Source organism: Talpa occidentalis, unplaced genomic scaffold (assembly GCF_014898055.3).
Source record: "Talpa occidentalis isolate TD23 unplaced genomic scaffold, MPIMG_talOcc4v2.1 talOcc4.8, whole genome shotgun sequence".
Classification (NCBI taxonomy): Eukaryota; Metazoa; Chordata; class Mammalia; order Eulipotyphla; family Talpidae; genus Talpa; species Talpa occidentalis.
Genome location: NW_023605194.1, coordinates 109,664,603 through 109,687,120, shown reverse-complemented (window position 1 = coordinate 109,687,120; position 22,518 = coordinate 109,664,603). Strand labels below are relative to the sequence as shown.

The window sequence follows — 22,518 nt, the reverse complement described above, 5'->3', positions numbered from 1 at the left end:
ATTATGAGGTCACCTGAAATCAGGTTAAATATCAGCCACAGGTGCACTGGTGGTTTCTGAAACATCTCTTTGTTTAATCATAGAATTATTTTCATCTTCCATTCATCATAAATAATTAACTTCATTACTTCATCAATCCCTTTGAAAAAATTTGGTATTTAGCATAAACAAACACTGAACATTAGCCAGAGTGTATTTGTTTTAAACACAAGAGGGAAGAATTAAAAAAAAAAACCCTCAAAAAATGTAAAACTTAAAAGGGAACAGACGAGATTAACAATGTCACCCATTTTAAAAAAAATCAAATTTCATGACAAGTGTTTTTTAAAAAATCCAGATGGAAAAACGAGTAAACATAATCTAACATATTTCTTTCATAAATACATTTAGGCCTCACAGATGCATAAAACAAATGGCTTGATGGTATAAAAACAAAATAAAATATTTTAAGATATGAATAATTAAATCCCAATAAACATGAATTAAAAATAAATTGTAATTTTATTTTTTCTTCTTTATGGAAAAATATGCCACAGCATTTGTGTAAAAAAAGAAATAGGCACAAACATATCACTAAAGCCACCAAAATTCACTATGCAAAGACTATTTGAAAACAAAACACCTTTTTTAAAGCAAAATATAAAATGTTACAGCATTTTCTGTTAAATTTTATCCCATAATCACACCTACTGTAGGTGTTAGACAATAGAGGTAGATAAGTTGGGAGGAAAAAAAATCAGTTGCTAATGCTAGGAAGAAAGGTTTAGGACAGCTCAGACAGGCAATTCCATTTCCTAAGAAGTTCAACGAAAGCTGTAAGACAAAACATGGAAACTTTTTGGGTTCCATTTGAGAGTATCAAAAGTACAAAGCAGAATTGCTGTCGTTTCCGACACAGTGAAATTCTTGACAACAGAAATTCTCAGCAAACAATTTGCAGGGTTTGGCACAAGCCGCACCTTCTCATGGAGGATAACTCTTCTGGAACTTGGGAGGTTCAGTCACATTGAAATGAAACAGAAATGACACAGATGAGACCTGGTAGAAACAGGAATGTCCAGGTACAGTACTGAGCAACTTGGTACGTTTCTAAGGAATGATTTTTGTTGTTATTGTGGACAAAACCACAACAAAACCGCTGCTGAGAAGTGGGTGCATTTCAGCGTGACCCGGGGAGCCAATATTCCCCCAGACCTGGAAAGAGAGGATGCAGGAAACAGAGAACAGGGTTCCCTTAGTTCTAGATATTGCTTTATTCTCTATTGGGTCCAGGGAACACTTGTCCAGTCACAGTAGAGGCAAACATCATACACACCTTTGACAGATGATGCCAAATTGGGAAATAATTTTACTTGATCTTTTGTTTAATGGATGGTTTTATATTTCCTGTGTCCACTTCTGTCCTCCAGGGTGGAAAGAGTATGTACATGTAACATCGCTGGGTTCATGATTTTCCATGTTCATTTATTCATAAGAGCAAAGGGATTGATATTTTTAATAGTTGCAAACACTGGTCAAGTCCGCCGAGGAAATCCTCATGAACAACGGTTCTCAAATGCCCTGTGTGCCTAATCCCGGATGTAACAGTCTGCTCCGGCCAGCAGGAATGACCTGTGGCCAGCACACCTGTGTAACAGGTAACACACTGGGTCTCAGTGCTGGAATGTGAATATAATCCATGTTGAACTGTTGCAGCTTTTAAGCTGATTGTAACATTTTTGTGTCTTGCGTTTGGCTGTCGTCATGAGTTTGCATGTTGGCAAACAGGTAAGAAAGGAATTAGGCCAGAAAAAGGAAAAACCTATGAAATATAATTTTAAAAATCCTGACAATCCAACCCTCTCGTTTGTGTCTCCAAACTTCACTTATTTATTCCAAACTCAAATATCAGGCCCTTCTTTGGAGCAGTTTATAATAAATTTCAAGCCGTGATCTCTTAGAATAGGATTGTGGCGTTTCTATGTGGAATTAGTGAAAGGAATGTCTAAAAATATGATATCAAGAAAGCAGACCACTTATGCTTCTCAGCATCTCTAACTCTGACCCCTGCCGAGTTGATGAAGAAGAGGCGTGTCACAGTCGTAGGAAAAAAAAAAAAAGAATCACACAGTTAATCAAAGCATTTGTGAGTAAGACTTTGGAAATTTTCACTGTCGCTGGGAGGGCGTTTTCCTGATGGCCTGGCCTCATTTCCAAGGTACAGTAACTACTGTAGAGTTGCATCGCACGGAAGAGGGGAGGAGACAGGGTGTCTGCTTTTGTTGCTTAGGATGACTGTCTAGCAAAAAAAAGAAAATGACACGACTCCAGAATACTGTCCCGCCCCCTAGCAGTAAGCAACAAAGTAGGTTTTGGAAATAATGCTTTTGTCAAATACATTTTAAGGCACTTAAACAGTTATATCTTATTTTTGTGTAAAAAAATAAAATATGCATCGAAGCAACATTCACAAGTACAAGTCTTCAGAGTGTGTGTATGTACAGCCTGTACATATGTACACCCGGCGTGAGCGCCTCCTTCCTCACACCGTCGGCCTCGTCAGCTTCACTCCCTGTGAGGAAGGAAAAGATGCTTTTCAGAGTTGGGCAATATCGGGGCAAAATGAATGCTCAGTGAAACTAGATCACTGGCGCTGCTCGGAGGAGGAAGTCCATCCAGACAGCACACAGCCAGGGATCCTGGCCACCGGGGACAAATGGACCCGCCCGCCCAGCTCACTGGCCAGCGACTGGTCACCTCCCTGGGGGCCTGGCAACTGAGCCAGTGCCCCCATACTAGGTGGGGGGTGCCTGCAAAGCAGAGGAGATGAGGATACCCTTAGGATTGATACCTGATACTTATTTTGGGGGTCAAATGGGACACATAGATACTCCAGAGCCTTCTGGATTATTCTAAGTTAGCCAGTGGTCCTCCGGTTTCTGTGTAAAGGGGAGATGAACAGCGTTGTGGAATTTAGTCTCCCTTTTGGAAATGCTTCTGCTAGTGCGTAGAATAAATCTTAGCATGTCTAAACATTTAGAGGAAAATTTTACTTTGATGAATCTGCTGCTCACTATGACTGTATATAACACGGATGGAGAAGTAGGATTTTCAAATCCTTTTCTTCTTTGTCAACATTCAGCCGTGTAAATTCTGTACAGCCGTACACGATAGTAAAGGATGAACAACGAAAGAAAGGAAGGCAGTAAGATGCTCGCTCCTCTGCCGGCTCTCCGTGGGGGGAGCGGAGGAAAGTGCATCTCACCTTCTGCCTCGACACCATCCAGGACTTGATTGTCGGCACCAGCACGCTCCCCAGCAGGATCTGGACCGGGTGATAGATGAGCAGGGGCACGGAGATCAGCGACAGGTGCTCGTGGCCTGCAAACACTATCTTCAGCATTGGGATTCCTGAGGAACAAGAAGACAGAATGCTGAGACATGCACCGGGTCTGCCATCAAATCAGGGACCCGCCCCGTTAACACTGGACTCCGACTAGGTCACGGCCTGTTTCCCCCACGTGTATTCACAGCACTGAAAATGGAGGGTCTTGCGGGAGTCACCAAATCTTCCCTCTTTCTTTCATTACCTCACACTCAAAACTCTAATGAGGACAGATTCACACTGAAAAGGAGGTCCGTGATTTGAGGAAGCCACTACCTCTTGCAGAGCAGCAGTCCCTCTAGGGAGAGGAGAGGAGACAGTGTGGGACACAGTTGCTTGACGAATGATGAAAAAGACAAGCCAGGCAAAGGTTAAACATGGACCTTTTCTTGCTTAGGATGAAGCTGTCTGCTGGTCTGGAGGGAGGCCTGTCAGGCACCACTTCACAGTCCCAAAGTTCGCTTTTGAGAGTCGAAAGGATAGGGTGAGATGATGTGGAGCACACACTGCTCCACGTAGGAGGGTACTTTAGCCAAGTGAGCATTAATGAAGGCATTGCATGTTCTCCCTTGGCCCAGGGTGTCCAAGTGCTTTTCCCAGTACTGGGTATGGCAGGTGAACTCTAAGATCAGTGCTGAATGTTTAACCCCAGAATGAAGGTCTTAAAGGAACTCAGGTAAATGAATGCTGAATAATACCCACCATTCTGTTACACAGCAGGCAAAGTGCACGCGCTTTGTAGGCAGCTGTCTACAGTGGGTCCCTACGAAGCGTCTATAATAGAAGACATGCTTGACGTTTGATGATTACAACCAGTTGTGTTAATATGGCCCAGCTGCCGGGGTTGCTGTGCACAGAAGACAGTTTTTCCAACAGAATCTCTTGCATAGCTTCGCTTTCTTGTTCCTCTGAGAACAGAGTCTGATTCAGGAGAACAGTCTCCTAAACACGCACGATGATGGCACATAGTAACTCGCTATTCTAACCCTGTGGTTTTTCCACCAAACCTTTATGCCAAAGTGTATGTCCTGGCTGCTTTCTTCATTATAGCCTCACGATTCATTGCCATAAACTGAAAACGTTCGGCTCCTCCCACACATTGCTTCCCTCTACACGCTTAGACTTTTGCAGTTTCCGTCTTCTTGCTAATACAAAAAGCAAAAGTGCTTGCTTTTAAAAAAAATACCACGCTTTTTTGAATGCTGAGTAAAGATAAACACATGCAATTTGCAGCAACATGGATGGCGCTGGAAGGGATCATGCTCAGCGAAATAAGCCAAAAAGAAAAAGAAAAATACCAGATGGTCTCACTCATAGCAGGAATCTAGAAAACCTAAATAAGGGACCAGGAAAATGAGTAACTATAAGAAAGTGAAAATCAAAATCAACAAAAAACTATGAACCAGAGACACTTTTTGGGGGTGGGGGGCGGGAGGGGAGGGATTGGGGTCAGAATTGGGGGGTTGCAGTTGTATGGGGAATATAAAAATAAAATTTATTATTTAAAAATAAATAAATAAATAAAAATAAAATAATAAAAATTCACAAAAAAAAAAAAACAAATGGTATTGGGAAAACTGTACACCTATGTGCAGAAAAATTAAAATAGGCAACTCACACCACACACAAAAATTAACTCAAAGTGGATTAAAGACTTGCATGTAAGGCCAGAAACTGTACAATATATATTTTTTAAAGGCAAACATTTCACAACATTGACTTCAGAGATGTCTTTTGGGACTCAACTCCAATGACAAGGAAAACAAAAGCAAAAATAAACAGGTAACATGGAACTAAAAAGCTTCTAGATGGAGAAATAAACTATCATTAAAACAAAAAGACACCCACTGAATGGGAAAAAATATTTATACATCATAGATCTGACAAGAGGCTAATAATCAAGATCTACAAAGATCACATAAAACTCAACAAAAGAAAAAAGAGCCGAGCCCAAGTAAAAAATGGGCAGAATGCCCAAAAATAGATGACTGGATCAAGAAGATGTGGTCTATATACACCATGGAATATTACTCAGCATTCAAAAAAGATAAACACATGCAATTTGCAGCAACATGGATGGCGCTGGAAGGGATCATGCTCAGCGAAATAAGCCAGAAAGAAAAAGAAAAATACCGGATGGTCTCACTCATAGCAGGAATCTAGAAAACTTAAATAAGGGACCAGGAAAATGAATATCTATAAGAAAGTGAAAATCATAATCAACAAACTATGAACCAGAGACACTTTATGAGGGGAGGGGGGTGGGGGGGAGGGATTGGGGTCAAAATAAAGGGGTTGCAATTGCTTGGGGAATATAAAAATAAAAAAAATTAAAATTAAAAAAAAATACAGTATATTTTTGGCAGAGAAACTAATCATCATTTAAAAATCAAAGTTTTTGTCACTCAATCAAACAAAATTCATATAAGCTTGTATGTTGAGATTGGTGAAATAAATGTGAAATATGACATAAAAAAAGAATAGAAAACTAAAAAAAAAATAATAAAAAATAAATCTTTTTTTAAAAAAGCTTTTTCTGCCTGTACTCTCATCCCATCCCACTCACCTCGCTGAGGTGGGACCCCACCTGTGCACCCTACCACAAAAAAAAAAAAAAAAAAAAAAAAAAAATACCACGCTTAATCCATTTAGAGTTGAAAAGCAGCGTCTGGTACTGAGTCCTGGAAAGCTGTGACCGTGAGAAAATAAGCAGGCCCGGACCTGCCCCTAGTGTTTCTAGGAGAGTACTTGGCCCAGAGGAACTAGAAGGAGCTAGGGGGTGACGGGAAGGGACCTAGAGCAGAGCCCAGAGGGAGCAAACACAGAAATATGATGTTTGTCCCTAAAAAATGATCAGGGCAGGGGTTTCAGACCCCAAATCAAGGCCCATGGTGCCGGGCTGCATCCCTGGGATTCTCCTGCTGAGGCTGTGGTGCTGTCGGTCTTCACGGGCCTACGTGGACTCTGCGGGGAGCCACAGGGCATCACGGGGGCTGTGGCTACACTAAATGAGCAAAAAATTCTATGGCAAGACACGTGAGGTGTCTTAATGTAAACGACAGAAAGTCACTGGACTGCGACGGGTCCGGCAGGCAGAGAGAAACTGCGATGAGGCTACAGTGCGTCCTCGGGCTGCCGTGTCTAGGGGAGCCCAAGGGAGAGCGAATGAACCTCACAGTAGCCCGGGGGTGCTGTCACCCTGTCCACATGGCACTGATGAGGCAATGGAAACAGCTCGAGGTCAGGAAACTTGTCCTGGTGGCGGAGTCTGGGTGGAGACACGGCAGCTTGGCTTCGGGGTCTCCATGTCAGGCTGGGTCTGACCGCTGAGGTCTTCGGCTCTAGATGCGTGACGTGGAGGGGGTTCTGGTTGGCAAGAGTTCCCTGGTGAAGTCCTTTGGGAGCTTCTTCCCTGGGCCTCTCCCAGAAGCACCCCCAGAGGCAGTGACCCTTGTCAACCCCCTGTGGCCCACACAGGATGGCCCTGAGAGCTCAGATGGTAAGAGGCGAAGCAGCTACTAGGAACACCCCACAGAAGTGTTCCTAGGACTCTGCGGGGAGCCACAGGGTGTCACGGGGGCTGTGGCTACACTAAGCACACAGTGGAGGGGCGCCGCCTTCTTTGGGCCCTGATACCAAGGTGCCCGCAGGCCTCTTCCGGCCCTGGGCCGGTGCTTCAGCACTTACACCTCATCCTACTTATTTGTTTTATTTTCCTACTCTTTCATGACAACCGCATTACACTGGACGTCCTCTCTTACTCTCGGCTGGAAACTGAAAGACTAACTTTCCAGATGGACCTTATGTGCGTGTTCTATTACATCAGAGGATAAGCAAACACGATGCAAGCACTGCCTAGTTTACAAACACAGCTTTGCAAAGAACCTGTCCTCAGGAATGGCCACGAGCTGTCCCCACGCTGGCTGAGGAAGAGCAAAGATCATTTCGAAAGAATGTGGATTCTGAAAAAATAGGCCTTGGGGTACATGTTGTCTTCAAACACACCCTCTGCATTCTGTTTCATGATGAGGTTGGGACCCTGCAAACATCACTTCTCGTCAGCAGCTCCTGGGCAGCTCTGCTGATGCAGGGTTGGGGGGCACTAGAGGAAGGCTGGACAGGGAGAGGAGCTTGGGGTTCTTGCAGCAAACACCCTCTAGGGGCGGCAGAAGGTGGCTCCAGCCTGTTGCTAAAGCTCTGAGGCCCCACTTCCAACTTCCTCCCTCTGTTCCCCCAACTCTGGCCACTTCCTGTGGTGATTCCTCTTGTTTCCCTTCACTGTCCCTCCTTCAGTTCCTGAACACTCTAGTCCTCTATATTATAGGTGAAAAAGAGAAGGATCCAAGAAGGCTTTGAGCTTCTGTAGACACCTGTCCCATTGAACAGGGACTTCTCACCACGCCATGTGTCTGCGATGCCTTTTTGTTCATCCTTCACTACATTCCCATCACACCACCCCGAGCAACCAATGCTAAAAATATGACTGACAATAACACACAAAAGGGGCCTCCCCGGTGGAGCAGCGGTTGAGCGCTGGGTTGCGAAGCTGCCCGCAGCCTCTGCAGCGCCGGTTTGATCCCCGGCTGCTCCCCGGCCACGGGAGGAGGGTCCCGCATGGTGCGCAGACCTCTCCTGCCGCCCGCTGCTCCCCTCAGCAGTGTACTTCGGTCCTTCTGCCTGCTCTGCTCCCCGCTCTGGCTCTGGTGAATTCTCTCACCCTCCAGCGCTTCTGACTATACCCAGTGCTTGCATAAATAAATAAACAAATAAATAAATAAATAAATAAATAAATAAATAAATAAACAAACAGACAAACAGACAAATAAATAAATAAAAACATACACACGAGAGGAGAAAACTGAGCTTGCAGAGACCCCAAGTCCCTTTCCCGTGTCCCTGCACGTCCCCCTCACGTGATGCACTTGTGGCACACCTGCACTTGGAAGGGAGGGGACCACGGAGGAGTCCTGGGTTACTATGTTACATGTTATTTGTTTTCAGAACCTTTGTTCTCAGTACTGAATTCTACCTCACTTTTCAACCATTTCATCATCCACTTTCCTTTTCAATGACTCGTGTCTCTTCCTAGTCCATTTATCTCAGTCTTTTTCCTCTTTCCGTCAGCATCTTCTCCACCTCCCCTCCACACAGCACACTTTTATTTTCTTGAAGATCAGAGGAGAAGTCGGGAGAAGTGGAGTGAGAGGTGACGTGGCCACACAGGCGGCCCTGTATTCTATTCAGAAGCGGCTTCCTGGAGGCCATCCTCAAGGCCCCCTGGCTGCCCCCCAAGGCCTCTGCTCTAGCCGACCTGACCCGGCTAAGCCAAACTAACCCCATGCTCCAGCCCAGCCTCGCCACACGCAGCATCACTGCCTGCATCCCTGGCTGAGCTGCACAGAACCTTCTCGGGCTCTTCTAAGATCCATTTCAAGAGCCCAAGGGCCTGTTTCCTCATCTCTGAGCTCGTGGGGGTGCTCAGGAGCGTGCTGGGTGAATGGATCTGCGTTTGCTCAGATCCGTCCTAAAGCCGCTGAACAGACCTCTTCATTTTCACAGGCCTTGTAACGAGGGGAGGAAAAAAGCAATCATTAAAAACAAACTCACTAGAAACAACTTTCTTTTTAAAGTAAAATTTAAATACAGGACTCTTTTCATCTGGCTATCTCTGCCGTCCTGCAAGTGAAGCAAATTAATTTTAATGCTCCCAGGTACAGATTCCGTGTCACCCTGGCTGACAGGATGCAAGCAGACTCTACGAGATGGCATCTGACGTTATGGAAGTGAACACCACGCACACATTTACAATTTTACAGGGACTTTTAGCTGTCATGCTGAAAACGTTTATAAAACATTAATCAAAAAATGCCTCTTTCATACAATGTGCCGTCTGAACGATGTTCGAAGGCTCAGATTGTAAATGGCTTCTTTTTCTGACGAAAGTAATTTCCACCAAAAGCATCTCCCCGCTGCCCTACAAGTACACCGTGTGGCTGGATGAAGAGCCCTTTCTCTGCACATGACTACCTGAGCCAAACACTTGGGAAATCACTCATGTACAGCACGCCGTAGTTCCATGTCACACCCGACACATCCGTCGAAAATTATCCAACAGGGTTTGACACTCGGCAGATTCCATGAGCAGAGCTTTCAACTGACAGCTGCCAAGTAGAAACATCAAGTAAGAAATTTCTTCTTCTAACAGCAAGAAAGAGGTTTCTTTTATCCTCTGCCCAGGACAGAGAAGACAAAACGATACCTACAAGAATATGGCTTTTTGGGTCCCGTTTTCAATATGTTTATTTTATGTTCACGCCATTAGAAAATTCCCTTTGTATCAGTGTTTAAGCTTCAACAGCCACTACTTTCTATTGGATGAACAGCTTTCCACTTTCTCTTGAGAAACAGACATTTTTCTTCTGTGATTAAATATGGACTTTTATTTAATCCTCACTGCAGTCTGCTTTGTTGTACAGAATCTTAAAAGGACTTTACATACTTCAAGAGTTTACTACTTTTAGGTGCACGATGCTGTCACCATTATATTTTTTCTTTAATCTCCATCTGTCCATCCATCCATCTGCCACCTATCTAAAAAATTACTTTTTGGGTCTTTGCTACCTGTGAGTTACTGCTTGCGGTACTGGGGAATATAAGGAGAAAAAGAGAGTAAGTCTTTGTGTTGGTGGGGCCTGCTTCTAGTTGTTTGCCCTGACCACACCAGCTTGCTTTCTCTCTAACCCCTTCTGTCCCTGGCTACCCAGTTTCCACAACTCAAAGTTTGGGGAGTCATCAATGACTAACCCCATTTCTACCTCTGCACCAGGTTACCAACTCCTGTGGACATGGCCATTCTCTGGCCCCCTCTGTTTTCACTGCCACCTGGGTAAGTGCGCTCCTCAGAACCTTGAGCCACGATTTCTCTTACAATCCCCTGACATAACCCCGTCTTCAGATCTGCCCTTCATCAATCCTACAAACCATGGCCAGATTAATCTTCCTAAGACCCACATTAATTAAGGCCAGTGCCCTGCTCAAGAACGACAGTGGTTTCCGGTGCCCATCCATCACGTCCGCCGCCTATTCAACTTCAGCGCAGAACAACTCCCACTCTACCCTCGTGCAGGGACTTCCGGCAGCAGCCCAGTGAGGTAGGTGGCGATTTTCCCACTTAAAGATGAGGAGGCTGAGCTTTAGAGCAGTTGGGTGTGTTGGCTGACAGCACACATCTGGCTGACAGCACACACCTGGCTGGCGCAGAGGCAGCAGGGGACCCCAGTCTACCTACTCTTACTAAGCTGTTAATTCCACTGAGTCCAACTTTCAGTTGCCAATTGCTGCACTAGCTCAGGCCTCTCACTTTTTTGTCTCTGTAAAAGCTAAGCCAGGCCTGGATCCTGTGCTTCCTCTCTAGGGGCCTAAGCCCTATGGCATCTCGGCCTCTGCTTCCCCATCCCTCCGCCGTGCACCCTTCCTAGCACTCAGCCTCGGTGCACCGATAGCTTAGCATTCAATTGTGTTGCCTTTATTTTCTTCTGTGTACGATGTTTTTCCCTGGACACAGGCTAAGTATTCTTCGTTGCCTTTACTCTCCCCTAGTGTTCAAGCATGGGAGTCGTGCCCAACACAGAAATGATTACTTGGGAATCGATGCTAACGTCATGTTTCCTGAAGAAAGAGACAGGATAGGAACAAACACCAGCGCTTCACTTGACTATGCGGACAATCCTTTCACCCACCCCTCTGGACAGGGCTAGACTGCACACGGCAAAACCATATTCGATATGGCAGAATCGAAAGAAACTGGACCAACTGCAAACACAAAATTTGAAATGAGTACTCCAGTGTGGCGCAGGAGGGGAAGATGTTACAAAACACCCTTTTGGTCTCCTGCAGTCTAATATTGCACTGACCTCCCCACTGAGCTAAGAGACAGGACACTCCCAGCACCTGGGTCACTTCCTGTCCTTCAGAGCCTCCTTCGCCGGAATTCACACGATTTGTTTTCCATTTAAATGCTTTCTCAGACTTTTCAGTGAGTTCTGGAGAGAGACACTGGCCAATCTGGAGTCCAGTTGCTTCTCCAGTTGTCATGGTGACTTCCTACTTTTGTTTGGTTTGCTCTTAGTTGGAAACATCCATAAGTTTACTATCCAAATGTCCTGCACATTGTTAGTGGATTCCAATGCTTCCTCCTTAGCGAGTCTCTCAGAAGAACCCACTCTTGCTGTTAAAATTCACTGGGAGAGAGATTTTCCCCAATCAAAATGTAGCTCTTTTAGCATCACTAATCACTAAGTGCCAATCTCTGTGCCCCTTTCTCTCTGTCTCACACACCCACACAGAAAATCTTTCTTCAGAGACAAAAGCTGAAATCACACACGGATTTATCTCAGTTGCTAACCAAAGAGGGCAATGACATGCCACTTCCAGAGCATTACATGACACCATGACGAGGTGAAGAGTAGTTTTGGGATTTGCTCAGAACAGGCTTTAGGGTTATCCTAGAGCAAGCTAATTTTCAGTAGTAATTGCTGTCATTTCACAGTGTTAACTTCTAACTGACGGCATCCAGCCGTGTGGCAGTGGAGAAGGTGCCGTCCTGGGTCGGCTGGCCACAACTACCACTTACTTCTTGTGTCACCTTCGTGGGACAAGTTATTTAACCTCAGTCTCCACATCTGTAAAACGTACCTACTTTGTAGTTGTTTTTTTTTTAATAGACAGTGGACAAAATCAGACACAATGTGCGGGAGGTAGCTGGTCTTCATTCGCCATGGCCCAGGCATTCTTCGGGGTGCAAGTGAAGAAATGGGCAGAGCCGCTGCCTTCCTGGAGCTTGCGCTTCTACTCACTTAACAGGTAGGGAAGTTAGGACCACGCCAGCGCCACGCAAAGAGCAGCTGCCACCGGGGATAAAATCCGGGCCCCGGCAGGGAGAGAATTTGCTCTGCTGGGTTAGGGAAATGTTGTCAGTGGACACTCAGGTTATTCTAATTTGTTCCTCGTCTGGAGGGGGTAAAAAGAAAGGTCACTCACTTCCAGGTGATGTGTGCGTGGTGTGCTGTTCATCAGAGGCCCACTAGGAGGGTCAGGAGCGGTCCTAACGTGTGGCCCCTGGAGCAGGCCTTGATTCATCTGCCCAGACCCCAGAATTCCATTCTGGTCATGATCCTGCTAGTGCAGGACTTCCCTCCCAGCCCACTGGGAACTTTCCTTTATGCAGATTCCCTGAGGAAGGGGGACAGAAAGTCACGGATCAGGTGAGTTGGTCTCATTCACTCCCTCCTAGGTGACTGGTCTTTCACTCAACTCCTCCAAGGTATGTTAATATGCAGATGGCACCACCTTACCCTGGCCCATGATTTACATTTCACTTGCTTCCTTGTTCTCTTGCTGTCATTGCCTCTTGTACTGCAAACTCCTGCTTTATTTTCTTACCACCCCACCACAGCATCAGAACGTGATTGTTGCTTTACCAGACAAAGAAACATTTCTGTCCTTTTGATACAAAGAGTCATCCGAAATGACAAACGCCAGTTAAGAGCTCCCCCATCCCTCGCTCAACCTGCCTGCTGGTTCATGGACCCACAAGGATGGGAGCATTTCTGAGTTGCTGAGCACAGAATCCCCGGCCCCTCTGGCAAACCCCCTTTAGGCCTCTGGCAGAAAAACTCAATAATCTAAATCAGTTTAACAGATATGTACAAATGGAATTTTAATTTCCAGCCACTGAAGCCTGAAAAATAGCATCGGGTTCTCTCTAGACAGCAGAGGGAAGGGGAGGGGGCTCTGACATCCACATCGGCTGAGACGCCAGTTGCTTCACGAAAGACTCAGACATTGTCTCAACTGAACAGCTCTCCCCACGGGCCCCCACGATTAGAAGATGGTAAGGCTGTGGTTTCCTTCTTGGGTTGGTCAGGAGTTAGCTAGCTATGCTAAAAAGATGTTTAGGTAACACTTTCCTAAGAGATTTATCCTTCCTCCTCATTATTTAAAACAACATTCAACATTTTTCCTTATCTAAATCGGATATGTCGACCTGGAAGGGCAAGAAAATGAGCCAATGATACACTCAATGTGTAAGGTGAGTTAAAGAAAGGAACAATCTTTTCAGTAATCAAGAGCTTCAGGGAAAAAGGTGGCAACATTCATGCTTCAGCCTTTCAGCGGGCCCTCCCCACCCAGGACGTCAGGCGCCACAGCTTGTGTTCAGCTTGTATCGTTGCTTGTATGTGGAAGGCAGACTCCAGAGTGGAGATAATTGCCAAGATCATTGCCAGGACTGCCTCAGTCACGGCTCTGACAGCATGCAGATACCAGCTCATTCACTCCTCACCTCTTCAGTGTGAATCAAGCCTCCATTAACATCTCCATTTTCCAGATGAGCAAACTGAGGCAGTGGAGGAATGAATAAAAATGTCCCCAAGGCCACGCACAGCAAGTGACAGGACATAACTGGGATTTGAATACAGACAGGCTGGCTCCAGGCTCTGTGCCTGGAATGGTAATTTGTCAAGGGACTTAGGAACCCCAGAGAAAAGCGCTGCTTGATAATGTTAACATTGCATAATAGAGGGCGAAAAACCTAAGGAAAATAATATTGACCCAAGAAAGGTCTGAAGAGAAGAGACGGGATTTCCACAACCGAGCTCTGTGTCGGGCCTTCTGCTCGCCCGGAATACAAGTCACTGATGACTATTTTCATTAGGAGAATGAAAGATGGTGCTTGAACCTTCAGCTACCTGGGCTGTAACCCCATCACTCTGCTGAAAGTTTCATGTACGTAAAGATGCAAGAAAAGACCCATAGGAGCAGCTGGTGTTTTTCTGTTTTGAGACAGGTACATTGTGATTGGAAAGGATGTTTAATGAATGGCATGAGCCGCTCACCAGATGCTGACAGTGAAACACTTAGCTCTTCCAATGGAAGGTTTCTGCCTCAGAAGATTAGGCACAGCCTCACCTGTCTGACAGTGTTGTCGGAGGGGGAATTTAGAATGAATGAAAGAACTGAGCCATGAGCCTGCATTCCAGTGCAGTCTTCTGGGAGGGGTCACCTTATTTATGGAGACCAGCTGGGCGGGGAAATGGATGAGATTACTATTCTCCTTTTCTAGATGGTAAGTGAAGAGTCATTCATCTTCTAATGAGGAGATCTGGCTAATATTTACACTTATAGGGTGTAAACACATCAAAAATAGAACGAGCATTTCATAGGACATAAATAACTCCAGGTCATCAGAATATATTTAACTCGGTCACAACGCAGGTCTGGCTCCATCTGACTCTGGAAAGCCTTGTCCGAGTTTACAGAATTTTTTAGATAAGTGGTAAAGGTGTGTAAGGTGAGACCCAAATGCACATTATTTTTAATACACATTTTTGTTTTGTCCACATGGCTGTTTGTCACCCTCTGGCAATAATTTTCTTGGTGAAAATAAAACTCAGGAGAGATCTTCTGAGACCAAAGAAGATTTTTGATTTGGGGACTAGAAATCAAAGTTATTCATCCTTAAATCCACTCTTAAGTAGGTTGACTCAGGTTTCTGTGGTTTCACTTGCTTAAATGAAGTCCTCTGAAGCTATGCCTGCCATTAATTTATTCTCAATGATATAAGATTGGGGAGTTAAGGCCTCATTTACAAGAATAGGAGTGAGAAGAAGAAATTAAGAAGACCCTGGAATCCATTTCTGGAAATAACGATGTTTTGCTAATCCCCTTGGTTTTCTTTAACCTCAGAGCACATAACAGATCTACGCATAACAAAGAGAAGTGTGATTTTCACAAATTTGTTCAAATATCCAATTTTATGAATAAATGAGTAGATATAACCTATCTTGGATTCTTTTTGGAACATGGTTGTGCCTAAGTGCTTGCAAACACAGGAAGAGTTCATTGCGGTGGCTCTTGAGCCCAGCTGTGCGTTGGAATTACCTGGGTGATCTTTGAAAGATGTGACGCCTGCTCTATCCTGAGAGATTTGGGTTTCATGGGTGTGGGAAGCAGTCACAGCACCACTGTAGTTGGACAACCCAGGTGATCTAGTGTGAGCCTTGCTGGGCTGAGAAGCCAGGGCTCGTAAGAAGCGGGAACAGGAGGACATCGGAGCATTCTGGAGGGTTCTGGAGGTAGACAGATGGTCCACTCTGTGCCAGTGCTTCCTGTTCACTTCTGCACTCACTGGCTTGTTCATCAGTAGTAATATTATTATTATATCAGTTAGCAGACGTGCTCCGGCAGTACTGAGTACCAGCACTAGAGTAAGCGGGACTAGTACTAGAGTAAGGCACGAGTGCAAGGAGGAAACGTGCAGCAGAGGCGGGCTTGGGCAGCGTCACCACGTCAGCATGGTTACGGCGCTCAGTTTCAGGAGAGATGCCAATCCAAATGAGCTGGCTTCCTGGGGCCCGGGAATTTTTTTAATTATATCCAACATCACATCTCCCCCTGCCTCCTGGGTGACTTACTTGTCAAAAACCTACTGAGTACACATGGCTTTAAAAAATGGGGTAGCAAGCTGTAGCTTCTTGCTGGAGTTGCTGCATGGGGCTGTAGCGGTGACAAGGAGGCAATGGGTGGCCCCTCATCTTGCTGCCGCTGGTTCACTTATTCTTTACCACAAAGAAGCACGGTGCTGGCTATCATCACAGCCTCACACGGTTTATAGTGTCTGGTTCAATCAGGAGGCTTCTGGGGAGAGACATGACCGAATAAATAATTGGAGACACCCAACTCTGAAGCACACTGGCTACTCATCCATCTCCGCTGGCAAGTTGAGATCGAGAGACAGAACACGGGAGTGGGGCGAGATGCTTCACTGCAAACCCAGTCAACAGCCGCTGCTCTGTGAGGCCCACCAGTACTGCTGGAGGCCAGCTTTGTAAATATTAATACTAATAATAATAGGCGAAGCCCTCGCTCCCGATAGCAAAAGCAGAGAGAACAGAAGCAGTGGGAGGTGGGCCCTTGTCAGCCCCTGGATGGGACCAAGCACAAGCTCCTGAACCACAGGCTGCTCCCCTCACTTCAGTGGAATTTTCCACTCAGCAGCATGTGGTGTCTGTGACTCTGGGTATGTGAGCTGATTATTATATGACACTGATCTCTTTAGAGCTACTTCTATGATAAGGTGGTTTTACTTTGAAATAACCATGGAACAAGAATTCAAAGCTCCCTCCACTGGAGTTGACGTTAAGAAGCAGAGGATGAAGGTGTGGAGCTCACCTGAGGAGCCCTTGCGTGTGGGGGACTCCACTGTCGGCGAGTCAGCTCAGCCCAGTGAAGCTGGCGAGTGCAGACCGGCCCCCTCTTGCTCCTGCTCCATCACTGAGGCGGTGCAGGGACAGCAAACCACCCCCCAGGCATGAGAGGACTCAGGATTGATGGCAGAAGGGGGTTTGAATCCTGACACCTAGGTGATCGGGCCATCTTATCCTATTGTTATCGGCTTCCATATCTGCTCAAGAGGAGGTGAACACACCCTCTCTCAGGGAGTTGGGGTTTGCAGTGAGACAGGGTTATAAAGCCCCCAGGACAGTGCCTGGCGTGGCACCTGCACCTCATGGTGCCCTGACAGTGACCGAAACTGTCCAGAGAGCATCCAGCCTCATCCTCTGTGACCACCTTCTTCCCTGTTCAGCCCTGGGGAGAACAAAGCCCGAGCCCCTCAGTGCTGTTCATGATGCTGTGATGATGGCAGCTGCTGAGGATGGTTATAGCGTCCCCCTCAAGGGCGCCCCAAGCTCCCCTGGCCCCCATCTGTTTATAAGTTCTTGACAAGTGCAAATAACTCCTTTTAAAAGGTAATCGACATTATTTTGACATGGAACATGAGTTTCAGGTGTATATTCTGAAGATCCCATTTATCTACCCACACGATGAAAGGATTTCCAAGATAAGTCTAGTTAACATGTCACCACACAGTTAACATTATTTCTCATGAAAAGAGCTTTTAAGATCTACTCTCTTAGCAGCTTTATTATTAGAACAGTGTTGTCAACCCAGCAGCACATCTGAATCTCTCTGGTCTGCTGTCCCCTTCAGATGCTGGCTTCTAGAAAGCCGTGACTCCATCTTGTGTTTCTTTCTGAAATCGTTCCACAGTATCAATTATACTGTGACACTTTTTGAAAAATTGTATTTTCTATTATAAAGGGATTCATAGAAGATAAACTTTCAAATTGTGGGTGTTCTGAAGTGCTTTTAATGTATTGAGGCTTTGCCCTCGTCTTCAGGCAGGACAACATGGTCTAAAGAAGGCCAAGTCCACTTCTGGAATCAGCGCCAGGTGTGACAGGTGCTAAATGGATGGCTTCTTTTGATCAGGCTTCATTTTGTGAGATGCCCACCGAGCTCCACATCGACGCTGTGGTTTAATCAGACTGGGCAGAGACTGTGGGAACTTGAGGAACAGATTGGAAAAGTGGGAGCAGATGTTTATCCTTCCTAGACACAACCACAGAGCTGGGGAATGAGGAAGTGGGTGATTCCAGAAAGCGGGCGCCAGGCCCACTGGGTTGTTTTGTAAAATTTAATGGCTTATTTATCTCTTTATAGTACTGGTAGCATGCTAGGAGCATCAAAGTCCTAAGTATCTCCTTTAGAAGTTAAAAAAAATCTAAAAGTGGGGCGCACCAGCAGGGAACCCCAGGGCCACGCTAAAGTTAAAACAAACGAACAATGACTCAGGTGGACCCAAAATGGCTTCCACGCTTATCAGAAAGCACATACTCAAAGCCCGACTGAATTCTCTACTTGGTCAAAAGCTTCGCTAAGGGACCTGGTGTGTGAGCCAGTGTCTCTGGGAGCCGAGAGGCGATTCTGGAAGAGTATAGTTAGGGGACTCTCAAATAATATTTTTTTTGTTTTTTGAGTATGTTCTAAAAGCAGACTCCAGGGTCTTCTTAAAAATTCTGAATCAGTAGGCCTGAGATAAAGCCTAGTAATCTTTTGCCATCACTTTAAGGCCACCCTTTGAGAAATACTGATCTTATGATGTCCCTCTGAAGGGCTCAAGATTCTACGGCTGAAAAATACTTTCAAAACTGGAGGACGAGGCCTCCCTGGTGGCGCAGGTGGTTAAGCGCAGCGCTGTGAAGCTGTCTGCAGCCTCTGCAGTGTGGGTTCGATCCCAGCTGGCTGGCGAGAATCCCACATAGCGAAGCAGACCTCTTCTGTCTAGCCCGCTGCTCCCCTCAGCAGTGTATTTCGTCTGTCTGCCTGTTCTGTTTCCCGGTCTGTCTCCAGTGAATCCTCTCACCTTCCCACGCATCTGGCCTGTACCCCGGTTCTTGTATAAAAATAAATAAATTTAAAAAAAAAACTGGAGGATGATCAAATACTAGAATTAGAAGGGCCCAAAGAAGCATCTAGCCAAAACTTTCTGTAGCTAGTGCACCCCAGGACTCACCCCAGAGCTCCACTTTCTCCTGAGGACCTTCTGCAGGGCTCAGCACCATTGCTGAGAGTCAGGCTGGACTGAGTTCCAGCTCCGTGACTGGCATTATGTGACCACAGTAAATTGTTTATCATGTTAGAACCTCGCTTTCCCTCCTACGTGGTTGTAGAACAGAATGGGAGTGTTGTGAGCCTGGGTGTGTAAGGCTATTAGGAAGTGACCAAGATCAGGCTGGTTAACCCTAGGTTCTAGATTCTTTTCAACAGATAAAGTGTGTTGGCCAAAGAATTTTAAGGCAGGTGAGGATCACTCCCTCCCAAGCCTGGTTAGCAGGTTTGAATGAGAGTAAGTAGCCACACATACAAGAATTTCTAACTCAAGGTGTAGTAACAGTCTAGCTGCAAAGTAGCAACTGCCCCGCAGACCCAGAGCCTGCCCTTTTGTGTGCTCACCAGCCCCTTGCATGGGTCTCTCTGAGCACACAGTTGCCTTCTAGAACTGGTGTCCAGCACCCTGTCCCTCGAGGCAGGACAACCCAGCTTGTCCTAACAGGAGCGGCTCTAAACCGGTAGGAATGGCACCTCCAGCTCGGCCCCAAGGATTTCATCTTCAGGCTATGGGTTTTGCTAGATTCTTTAAGCAAGTGGGAAGAGTCTCCAAAGTTTCTGGACAGTCTACATTTCCATGAGAGTCCATTTATTACATTTATCGTGCTAAGTGACAAGTCAGTAAATTCATCAGTTAAAACCTATTTCTGCATTCCTTATGCAAATTAGTACAATCTCTTGTGGATAGAGACAGAGAAAACATAAGCATTTGTTGTCGCTGCCTCAGGAGCATTTCCTCTCTGATAAAAGAGCAGCTCAATTCTCCCGGAGAATTTTCCACGAGAGCAACTGGCTGTTGCTGGTGCTGGTCGAGTCTCCCCAGCACACACAGAACCCCACCCTGTCAGCACAAAGTATTTGCAAGTAAATTAATTCATGTAACAGGCACTTAGCATAGTGTTTGCCTATTAAGCAGTCAGTTCATGTTATCTGTTGTTATTAATAGTATTATTACTACTATCATTAAAAACATGTCAAATGGAGAACTAAAATATTATATCAGCAAAAATGTATAGAAAAAAGCAACAGTGATTGTCAAAGCCACCACGGTATCTATTTGAGGAAGGGGATAAAATCTCAACAAGTAAAGTATAAAGTGGTATTTTTCAGATCTTGGATTATGACTCACTGCTGAGTTGCAAAATCAACCTCTTGGGCCTTCTCTAGCCTTGGGTGGAATATGAAACGTACCACATAAAGTGAGAGTGACTGTTGTTTTGTGAAACTTTTACATACCTGCAAGTGTGTACCGGACCACATTGTAAATATGTTTCTTACTGTAGCTGGGGTTAAAAGTATTTGCCAGTCCCTGAGAAGAGCAGGTGTTAGGGCTCTGGGGTCCAGGTGAACAGTTCCTGGCATATCATTAAGATGAATGGAATCCGGGGGCCAGGCTGTGGATTCCCCCAGAGAGATCTGATTATCTTTTTTTTTTAAAGATTTATTTATTTATATAAGCACTGGGTACAGTCAGAAGTGCAGGAGGGTGAGAGAATTCACCAGAGCAAGAGCGGGGAGCAGAGCAGGCAGAAGGACTGAAGTACACTGCTGAGGGGAGCAGCGGGCGGCAGGAGAGGTCTGCGCGCCATGTGGGTTGCTCCCTGGCCGGCCGGGTATCGAAACTCATGCTGCAGAGGCTGTGGATTCCTTCATAGTGCGCTGCTTAACCCCTTGCACCACTATGGAGGCCCCAACTTTGAGGTGCTTTCTCGTCCTATTACTAACGCAGTTCTGGAAGTTAGGAGGCCTGGAGTTGAACCTCAGTTATATGATCTGGGACATGTTTTAATTTTTTCTCCTATGCTCTTCTTTCTATTAAAATAATAGTTGCTGACTTGTTAATATTCAAGGTTGCTCAGGTAATATGACTTAATGGGTTGAGAGCTTTAAAAAAGCACTTAATTCCCAATTGCTTCGCAGTTGTAGGGTAGTTTTATTAAGATACTACTTTTTATGTGCCAAATAGAATCACAGATAAGCTTAAGGAGAGAAGAAAAACAGAAATACAAACATTTGTATTTCAATTCTCTTTCCTCTTGAGGAAACAGCCCAGATGTTATTAAATGATCTTTTCCGCCCAAGTTACAGGTGATCCTTCAACATTCTTGAAACGCTCCCAAGTAAAATTGAAAACAAGATCCCTTTTCTGATTTTGTTTCTCCTATGAGATCCTCTGGAGAGTATGAAGATCTTTTAACCTCTTTAGGAGGCGGCAAATGGCTGTCTTTCCTTTCCGGTGGCATTGAAATATTATTGACATAACCATTCTTTTCAAGAACGCTTTTCCTTTCTCATATGGCAGGGAAACTTGTTATCTTCTAGAACAATGAGCACAGACTCCCAGAAACTTAAAACTAAAAGAACTGTCAAGTACCATCTTATCCATCTTCTCATTTCACAATTAAGGAAATTGAGGCCCTTCAGCAAGTGATTGTTCCAGCTCTGGAGCATGAATCCAGATTGGTTACAGGTATGTGTTCTTTCTAGACTCCTAGGCCTACCTAAAAGCTATATGTGCGTGTGGTCAGTGCTGTTCCTCATCACAGCTCAGCTGTGTAACTGCAGCCACAGACCCACAGAGAGAGCTGCCTCACGCGTCTTCATACTCAAGCATCTGGATGGCAACACGGAAAGACGCACAAGGGGTTTTCAGTACGCGTTGATCGTGACACTCTGTTTAGCACTGACACAGCGATCTTACAGCTCAGAAGTGCTTTTGCAAAGAATAACTGGGAATCTCACGATTGACTGCCAGCAGCCTGTTGACATGCTCTCAGAGTATTTGCTTTCATTTTGCCCCTTTAAAACAGTGAAAACTAATACAAATATACACTCAAGGATCCCAGACATTCTGAAGCATTTGCTTTCTAGGAACAGTGAAAAAGTTTTCTACCGCTACTAGAACTCTAGATACCCAAGAGAAAAAGATAAAGAACAGAAAAGGAGAATGCTAACTGCACAGGGTCTGGGACTGAATTTCCTCCTTGACGAGCTCTTCTGAAGGTGCACTGAGCCACTGTTAACTAGGGGCCAAGATGCTTTCAAGCCCTGCGCCGTGAAACACCTTCTCGTTATTATACGAATATCAGCATCGAACTGGAGAATAACTTGGGAGAGTTCATGCCTTTTATGGTAACCCACAGGCAGGGATATTGTCTTGACAAAATATAAAATTACCTCCCGCCCTGAGCTGAAACTCTAGGACAGCGGCAACAAGCCTGGCAGTATTGTTTTAGATGAAGCGCACGATAGCTGCACTTCCTCCAGGCCTCCTCTCTCTTCCTGAACGAACTCCAGGGAATGGTATCACGTCAGGCTTTCCAGATGGATTATGTGAAGCCATAGCTCAATGTCATTTTCAATAGGAAGCCTCATAATTAAAGGTCAAATAGTCACTTCATCTGCAATCAATCAATAGAAAAAGTACTAATACGAAGAACTAATCAATCAATGGCAAATGCACTAATAAAAGCAATGAATCAAATTCAGCATGTGTGTAGATACGAGTCCATGAAGAGACCGAGACAGGGCAAAAGCAAGAACAATAAAATAAATTGAAAGTGTATGTAGAAGAGACGATTTAGGCCTCTCAACCAAGAGTTTTCATCTTTGGTTCATTAGTTACATGGGTAACACTTGGTCTG

At 45.3% G+C, this 22,518-nt stretch overlaps 1 protein-coding gene across 2 annotated transcripts in view; it reads right to left on the bottom strand.

Moving 5' to 3' along the window:
- Positions 1–492: 492 nt before the first annotated feature.
- Positions 493–22,518, bottom strand: part of SLC10A7 (solute carrier family 10 member 7) — a 182,336-nt gene continuing 160,310 nt past the window's right edge. Inside the window, exons 11-12 of one of the 2 annotated variants that reach the window (XM_037497387.2) lie at positions 3,245–3,390; positions 493–2,551 (exon numbers count right to left, since the gene is read on the bottom strand). In XM_037497387.2, coding sequence (XP_037353284.1) covers positions 2,522–2,551; positions 3,245–3,390 — 176 coding nt within the window. In that variant the 3' untranslated portion in view covers positions 493–2,521. Of the gene's footprint in view, positions 2,552–3,244; positions 3,391–14,841; positions 16,061–22,518 lie in introns of those variants that run through there. The other variant, XM_037497388.2, reaches the window with a different exon arrangement.